The following is an 8,121-nucleotide window of genomic DNA, read 5'->3' on the forward strand; positions in this document are numbered from 1 at the left end:
TTCTCAGGCTCTCAGCCCTGAGCCTGCAGAGCAGGGCAGCGTTGGCTGATGGTTTGAGGCATTCCTAAAGATCCTGTTGGCCTGTCTTAGACCCTTTGGGCAAGAGATTCCTCCCAACCTGGGCCATTTTTGGGGGGATGGGGGCAGGGGGAACCAGGGCAGCTGGCAGGGTGCGTGAGGGCCCTTTGTGACATATGGTCACCATGGGATGGAAAGGGACAGGGTGTCAGAGGGCCCTTTGTGACACGTGGTGGCATAGGAGCTGGCGGTGACAGGACCACGCCACAGTGCTCGGTGCACGCGACGGGACAGGACGCGTCAGAGCGGTGCTGTGAGGAGCCCCCGCACAGCACACTCGTTTGTGTCGGACCCGGAGCTTTTCCGAAGCGTTATTCCAACAGGTGACCTCGAGGCCAGACCACAGGGCTTGCTGACCTGTGGCCTTGCCGAGGCTTCTTTCTTAAGGTTCTGTCAAGGGCAGACCGTGGGACTTGGTGACCCGGGGCTTTTCCGAGGTGTCGCCCATCCCTGCAGTCACTGCCCTTGAGACCAGACCTCAAATCTTGACGAGGAGCCTCCTGTCCTTGTGGCAGGAGCCCTCAAGACACAAGTGCAGGACTTGCTGTCCTGCCGTCTTGCCAGGACTTGAGTCTTGCAGGTGCCTTCCAGGCACGACTGCAGCACTTGCTGACCTGTGGCCTTGCCGAGGCTTCTCAAGGTTCTCTCAAGGCAGACCGTGGGATTTGGTGACCCGGAGCTTTTCCGAGGTGTCGCCCATCCCTGCAGTCACTGCCCTTGAGACCAGACCTCAAACCTTGACGAGGAGCCTCCTGTCCTTGTGGCAGGAGCCCTCAAGACACAAGTGCAGGACTCGCTGTCCTGCCGTCTTGCCCGGACTTGAGTCTTGCAGGTGCCTTCCAGGCACGACTGCAGGACTTGCTGACTCGGAGCTTTTCCGAGCCATCTCTCCTGCAAGTAGCTATAAATCCAGTCCCTGCCATGGAGCAGCGACCCCCAAGAGTGCCCAAGTTGGCCTGGGTTGAGGAGGAGGAGGAAGGAGAAGGCCCTGGAGCTGTCCTGGCACAGGAGACTGAAGAGGTGCAGGAGTTCCAGGCACCACGGGAAGGTGAGTTGCAGAGCTCGGCCTTAGGGCTAGCGCCTGTTGCCAGCTTGGCCCCATCCCATTGCATGCCATGCCATCCCCTGGTGCTGTTCCTATGGAAAGGATGGGAGAGTGTTGAAGATGATATGGAGCAGCGACCCCCAAGAGTGCCCAAGCTGGCCTGGGTGCAGGAGGAGGAGGAGGAGGAAGAGGAAGAAGGCCCTGGAGCTGCCCCAGCACCAGAGACCGAAGAGGTGCAGCAGTTCCGGCCGCTGGAGGAGGGTGAGTGGCAGAGCTGGGCCACAGGGCTGGTGCCTGCGGCCATCTTGGCCCCATCCCATCCCATTGCATCCCATCTCATCCCATCCCACCCTGTCCTGTGGAGACACACCCATGGACAGCATAAAAGAGGGGCTGGGGCTGCCCCCCCAGCAGTGGCCGTGCTCCATCCCCTGGGGCATCCGCGGGGCTGTCCCTGCCTGGGGATCGCAGGGCTGGGCTGCGTTCTCCGGCCTCTCCCGCAGCCCCTCAGCTCTGGCTGCTCTTTGCCAGATGCAGCCATGGCCCAGACACAAGAGCAGGACCTTGGCGGTGGCCTCTTCCGCAGAACAGCGCAGGTACCTGCAGCCATCCCCAACTGGGCTGGGCCTGCTGGCACTGCTCAGCCCAGCAGCACGCCTGGAGCACTCCATGGAACATCCCCGATGTTTCTGTCTCCTGCCCTTCTCCTACAGCTGGTTTGCAGCTTCATCAAGAGAATTCGGGAAGAAGGGACCAGCGCCGTGGCCACTGGGCTCAGACCTTATTCATACATCTTCAACACCAAGGCCACTGCTGCCCTGCTGGATATGCTTGTAGAGGAGGGTTTTTACAGTCAAAAGCAAGTAAGCAGCCTGTGGCCAGGGTTTGATCCTCCAGGGATCGCTTGGCCTCCCAAGCCACGCTTGCTGATCACTCGAAGCCTTTGAGGCCATTGCAGCGTGCTGAGAAGGGAAGCACTTCTCTGGGGAAGCTGGGGACATTCCTGACTCCCTGTGGCAGCTTTCCAAGTCTCCCCTTGTGCTTTCTCCAGGTGCCTGCCATGGTGAGGTACATCCACCAGTGGCTCATGGCCAATCAGTTCTCTGAGCACAGGCTGAACAGGACCCTGCTGGATCTGAGCGAGGCACAGCCCGCTGACGTGGTCATTGCTCTCCTGCGTGTGGCCCCAACGTGTGACAGGTACGGGGCCCACGTGCCCAGAGGGCTCAGGGCTCCTCAGCCCATCAGCCTGCACAGCCTGGCCCAGGTGTCTGACCAACAGAGACTTCCAGGGTCCTGTCTACCTGGGACCTTTCCCAGCCCTGCTACATCGGTCCCCGAGCCTGCTGCCATGCCATGGCCCTCAGGGCCCTGTCCCCACAGGGCTGGGCTGCCTGGCTGCTGCTGCTGGCGAGGGGCAGCAGGCAGAGGCAGAGCTGGCAGCAAGCTCAGCTCCCCCCCACTGCTGCCCAGGCCACGGGGATGTGTCTGAGACCCCCGTGAGACAGAGCTGTCGCCCCGCAGAGCTGCTATGACCATGTGGAAGACCATCTTGTGCTCGCCCAGGACAGCGGAGCGGGCATACCGGATAGTCCTCGATGTGCTGGGGAACTGGCCAGAGCACAGCACGCGCACCTCTGATGGAGACAACACGGGTGTCTTTGCCCTGGCTGTGAGTTTCTGCAACTGGCCTTTGCTCAGCCCCTGGCAAGCCACCTCTTCAGCAGCTCAGTTTCCTCCTTCCCCAACTGCATCTCCCTGCCTCAGGCACTGGGCTGAAACCTGGCCTAGGGGCAGCTTCAGGGGCACCAGGCGTGGAGCTCCCCAGGGGTTTCCCCTGACACGTCCCTGCCACACTCAGGCCCTGCCACCCGCACACCTCGGCACTGAGCGCTGTCTCAGGGTTCTCTGTCCTCTGCAGGCAACTGTGCTGATGTGGAAGATCCTTCAGATGCCCTGCGTCCCACATGTAGTGACGGTGCATTTCCCCCGCCTCTTTGTGCATCTGCTCTTCCAAGTGTTCTTCAGCACTTTGGAGATGCCAGAGGATCTCAATGCCTTCTGGAAGGGATGCCAGGAGCAACACGGCCTTGCCATCAGCCCCAACAGGTGCTCTATCCCACTCCTCCTGTCCCTGCCATGTCTCCACGGCACGAGCCAGTGCTCCCAGCGTGACCTGGGCTTTGCTGTGCACACAGCTTTGCAGTGCAGGCCCTGAAGTCCCTGCTGTGCCAAATGCATCGTGAGGAAGTGGTGGTGGAAATGGAACACAAGCGTGGCTGGGACAAGCTGCTCTCTGCTGACACCCACCACTATGCCGTGGGTCTGCTGGCCAGGTGAGACCCCCTTCTCCCCACTGCCTCTGGCATTTGTGCCCCGTGCTGAGGTTGCCCAACACAGTCCCCACTGTCGTGGGCCAGAGGGCCTCGTCACCGAGGGACGGCTAGGGAGACTGGAAAAGGCTGGGAAAGGAGGGTGCCCACAAGGAGTCACCTCCCCAAGGGCCCAGGTCCCCTATCCTTGCAGGATGGTGCTCAAAGATCTGAACTCTGTCAATCAGTCCTGGGAGATGTTTGTCCTCCCAGCTCACAGTCTGGGCTACATTTTCACCCTGGCAGGGAGATGTCGTCTGCCTCTATCCCCTTGTGTTCCCGCATCGTTCCCTACCTGCTCCAGCTGCTCAGCACACAGGAGGCACGCTGGGATCTGCCTGCCCTGGCATTCCTTGTGGAGGTGAGCCTGATGGCCAAAAGTGCCTCCCTGCAGAGCTGCCTGCCACCTCTCTGCCCTCTCATAGCTGCAGCTGCCTGGGACGGTGCCCATGCCTTGTGCTGCTGCCTGGGCCCTGTTTCCTGTCTTGTTTCTGGGCTCCTGCCGGCTGCCTCCCCTGTCACTGCCCTGTGCCTTTCAGATCCTGGACTACCTGGACTTGAGCGAACGCAGCGCTAACAGAGTCCTGGAAATCTTCTCAAGGCACCTGCGGAGCGAGAGCAGGGACAAGCGTCACCTGGCGCTCAGGGCCCTTTTCAAGTTGATTGACGATCCCTCGATGGTGAGAAGTGGGCAGTGGCTGAAGCTGCGCCGGGAAACGCAGTCCCTTGGGCTCGGCTGGGCTTCGGGCCCCGAGGCAGCTGCTGCCAGCTCTCCTGCCTCCTGCTTCTTCCTGAGTGCTTTGGGACAGGCCTTTGGCCTCTTGGCCCTGTGGCAGCAGGGTGGCGTTTCACAGACTTGTCTTCCACACAGGCTGAAAAAATGCGGAGCCTGACTGAAAGTCTTGTAGATTTCCTGTGGGATGCAGATGGAGAGATAGTCAGGATGACAGTCGTGGTGCTCAGCTTTATCGTCTTGGACAAGGACATGCTGATACCCAGCCCCATTGCCCTGCAGCTGGCTGAGGCGCTCCTGCCACTCTTTGACCACGTAAGGCTCTGTGCCCCCAGCCGAGGCCACTGGCTGCTGCCCAGACACTTGGTGCCCGGGGGATTCTCAGGCCTGCGCCCTGCTGAGCCCCATGCAGACAGGGCTGAGGTCTTTTTTCCTTCCTTCCTTTCATATAGGATAATAGCCAGGTGCAGCTGGTGTCCATATTATTCTTCCGATCATTGATGACTCTTCTAACAGAAAAGGAAAAAAAGGCCCTGAAGTCACACGTGCACCACAGCCTGCTGCCTCTCTTCTTCCACTGCCATGACGAGAACCAGCAGGTGGCAGAGGTGAGGATTCCTGGGCTGCTGCTGTCACCCGGGGAGGGGGCTCGGCCGCCTCCTGCCCTGGCACCTTGCCGGCTGCAGCCTCCTCCTGGCCTTGGCACACGAATGCGGGCGGGTCCTGTGTCCTGACTTGTGGGGCCATCTGCGGGTCTCTGCTGCTCTCCAGGCTTCTTGGGCAACGCTGCTTTGTGCGGCCGAGTTCCTGAAGAGGAGAGATCTTGAAAGACCTGTGAAAAAGAAGAAGCTGTGGATGATCACCGAGTGCCTGGTAAGGACGGCTTGGAAGGCCCAGCCTCAGCCTGGAGAAGCCCCCTGTCCCCAGCGCTCGGTGTGTGGGGCTGGCAGCTGCGCCCCTGCCCAGTGCCGCCCCCGGGGGCCGCACGGCTTCTTCTTCAGGCTCCTGTGGTCCCGAGCCTGGTTCCGATGGAGCCCCGATCCACTGGGGCTGCAGGGCAGGGCGGCACCGCGGCTCCCTGGGCAGCAGCCGGCCCTCTGCCCCTTGCAGAGCTCGGCGCCAGCGGCTGCTGGCCGGGCCTCAGGGTTGGCCGGGCAGGCAGCGCCTGGCCGAGGGGCAGAGCCCGCGCCAACCCCTCCCTCCTGCCGCTCTCTCCAGCTGGCACAGGACAGGAACCGAGCGGCGGAGGACCTGCGTCGGGCCCTGCCGTACCTGCAGAGCCCACAGGAGCCCCTGCGAGCGGCGGCCATCAGGTTCATCGGTGAGCCACGAGCCCGGGCTCCCTCCCCGCCCCGCCACAGCTCGGCCCCGGCCCCGACTGCTGCCCCGGCAGCGGCACCCGTGCCCCACGCCCTGGAGCCCCGCCTGCCCTCGGGGCTGCTGCTGCCGGCCTCTGGCAGCCGTGCCCTTGGGCTGAGTCAGGATGCGGCACGGGCCCGGGCTGAGCCCTGCCGGGGCGGGAGGGCGTGTGGCCACAGGGCTGGCAGCGCCGCTGGCAGGGAGCTGTGCCGCTGGGGCCCTGACAGGCTCTGTGTTCCCAGGGATGGCCGGGCGGCTCCTGAGGCGGCAGAAAGAAGACCTGCAGCTAATTTACAAATGTGAGTGAGGGCAGCGGGCTGTCAGCGGGGCTGCTGGGTGGAGCTGCAAGTCCTGGACTGTCTGCGAAGGTCTCTGCTCAATGTGCGGATGAGGGGCGGCGTGGGTGGATCACTCCGAGGTTTCACGTGGGGCATTCGTGGCCAGCAGCTTCGGGCTGATCCCCTTGGTCCCTGCTCCCTGCTGGCCATGGCAAGAGCCGGCTGGGATGGCCCTGGCCGGGGGCTCTCCGTGGGCCTCCGCAGGTCTGGGAATCTGACCGTGGCTCTGTTCATCTCTCTTCCAGCCCTTAAGAACGTGGTTTGTGACACCAGCCCTGCCATCGGAAACCTGGCAATTCAAACATTTTACATCACCCAGGCAGTAGAGACGGCTCGATATTCCATCTTGGAGAACCTGCAAGTTCAGCTGCGCAGGGCATGGAGGACACGGCCTCGTCTGTTGGGCCTCAGCTGGCTGCGCTGCTGGAGCTCTGCTGGCAACTGACCCGGCAGGCTCTGTCTGCTGGGGCCACCTGAACCAGCAGAGATTTTTTTTTGTTTCTTAAATATTGTTCTTTTCTTCTTTTCATTTTCTTTTAGGATATAAATATAGTATATATTATAATAGGCAGTCACTTCCCAAGACCTTTATCTTGCTGCCCATGGTGTACAGGGCATAGAGGAAGCGGGGAAAATGTGATTCCACTTGGGGAATCACAGCTCAGCAAGCTGCCCAGGCATGCAGTGGTGCAGGGAAAATGGCCAGAAACCCTTGGCCTTTGGTGGTTCTGCTGAAGGCACAAATGCTGTCTCAGCCAGGAAGCGCCGCCATCTGTGTCCTCGTGCCCGTGTGGTGCTGGCTGGGTTGCTGAGGGCTCCCACGTGCCTCTTGATCCTGCTCCTCTGGAGCTCCTGTGGGGCTGTGGCGCTGCTGCTGGTCCACGCTGGGGGAGACTCTGAGGGAACAGGGCACTGGGAGGCTGTAAATGGATGAGGGTCTGTGGAGGCCCAGGCGGGACAAAAGCGTGGGAAGGCGTGAGGGGCATGTGTGGAGGCTGGAGGCTCCAAAGGGGACAGGAGGCCCCTGAAAGGCTGGACCGGTGGGAAGACCTGAGGAATTGGGTGTCAGAGGGCATAAGCAGCCCCCGGGCAGCCACCTTTTTCCTGACAGCCGGCCGACCTGGCACTTCCCCAGAATGTCTCCCAGGCCTGCAGCAGAAGCCCTCGAGGCTGGGACAACACCCCTCCAGGTGGGTGCGGACAGCCCAAGGTGTGCCCAGGCTGGGCTGGCTGGGGACATGCAGGGCAGGGGGGTGCTGCCAGGCCACGGCCACTGGGTGCCTGCGATAAGGGGCAGTGGGCAGAGGCAGGGCTGGCCGCCAGCCCGGGCCCTCGCGGCTGCCCAGGACACGGTGCTGTGACTGAGGCTCCCCTGACACAGAGCTCGGGGTCCGCAGAGCTGCTGCCACCAAGGGGAGGGTGGTGATGTCTCCTCCAGCAGGGCTGCCCAGTCGCTGCTGCTGAAGCGACTCAGGAGCCCACAGAAACAGCAGCAGAGTGTGCACAGGAACAGCAGCAGAGTGTGCACAGGAACAGCAGCAGAGTGTGCACAGGAACAGCAGCAGCCCCAACGTCGGCACCTGCAAAGTGAGGCGTCCGCAGCAGCCGGGTGCCAAACCGGGGGAGGCTGTGGGCACAGTTGCCTTTGGTTTGGCAGAAGGCTTCAGCAGAATTGGCCACAATGGCTTTCTCTTCATTTGCCAGCCTCACAGCAACGCTTGACAGCTTCAGCTGCAGCCTGTGCCCCTGACTGACTTGGATGGCCGTGCTTGAGGGCGGGCTCGCCTTCCACACTCAGGTGTCCCAAGGCAGCGGCATCAGCGCCATCATGAGAGAGAGAGTAAGAGACTCTGATGGGACATGAGCCCTGTGCTGCAGCTGCCCTCCCTCTCTTCTGTCCAGGCACCTTAAAGACACATGAAACAAAATCCTGGACTTGATTGGAACAAAGGAGTAAGCAGCATGCACTGAAAAAAAAGCAGGGACTTACATGGCTTAGTTTTCCACTCCACTTGGAGAATCACAGAATCTCAGAACATTTTGTGTTGCAAAGTATCATAAACATCATCCACTTCCAACCACCCTGCCATGGGCACAGGTGGTGTGCAGACACAACTGTCACTAGAATTGGAAGAACACTTCTCCATGTTGACCTTTTCCTCTCCTGGATTTCAAGCAAAGATGAAAAAATCATCT

General features: G+C 61.2%; 1 protein-coding gene across 7 annotated transcripts; it reads left to right on the top strand.

Moving 5' to 3' along the window:
* The first annotated feature begins 242 nt into the window (after positions 1–242).
* Positions 243–6,496, top strand: LOC147645958 (maestro heat-like repeat-containing protein family member 7). 7 transcript variants are annotated; one of them, XM_086874061.1, is made up of 17 exons: positions 253–515; positions 768–1,126; positions 1,226–1,384; positions 1,655–1,719; positions 1,837–1,986; positions 2,175–2,323; positions 2,648–2,795; positions 3,045–3,232; positions 3,322–3,459; positions 3,742–3,856; positions 4,035–4,175; positions 4,367–4,543; positions 4,681–4,836; positions 5,000–5,101; positions 5,447–5,549; positions 5,830–5,886; positions 6,171–6,496. In XM_086874061.1, exons 2-17 carry the CDS (start codon positions 1,000–1,002, stop codon positions 6,368–6,370), a joined length of 2,175 nt encoding a protein of 724 aa, XP_086730187.1. In that variant the 5' UTR covers positions 253–515; positions 768–999; the 3' UTR covers positions 6,371–6,496. The 7 variants fall into 7 exon arrangements, with proteins under 7 accessions (XP_086730186.1, XP_086730187.1, XP_086730182.1 ...); XM_086874060.1 differs by having other exon boundaries at positions 243–1,126; XM_086874056.1 differs by having other exon boundaries at positions 282–515; positions 1,226–1,986.
* The last annotated feature ends 1,625 nt before the right edge of the window (positions 6,497–8,121 follow it).

The sequence above is a fragment of the Cyanistes caeruleus genome, unplaced genomic scaffold (assembly GCF_971803275.1).
Source record: "Cyanistes caeruleus unplaced genomic scaffold, bCyaCae1.hap1.1 HAP1_SCAFFOLD_141, whole genome shotgun sequence".
NCBI classification, from domain to species: Eukaryota; Metazoa; Chordata; class Aves; order Passeriformes; family Paridae; genus Cyanistes; species Cyanistes caeruleus.

What these genes read in the sequence shown, in the direction of transcription:
- LOC147645958 (XM_086874059.1), top strand. Translation starts at nt 1,000, where the DNA reads ATGGAGCAGCGACCCCCAAGAGTGCCCAAGTTGGCCTGGGTTGAGGAG. An exon ending in CGGGTGTCTTTGCCCTGGCT is followed by an intron (nt 2,796 to 3,044) that starts GTGAGTTTCTGC and finishes TGTCCTCTGCAG; the next exon opens with GCAACTGTGCTGATGTGGAA. An exon ending in GCCGTGGGTCTGCTGGCCAG is followed by an intron (nt 3,460 to 3,741) that starts GTGAGACCCCCT and finishes TCACCCTGGCAG; the next exon opens with GGAGATGTCGTCTGCCTCTA.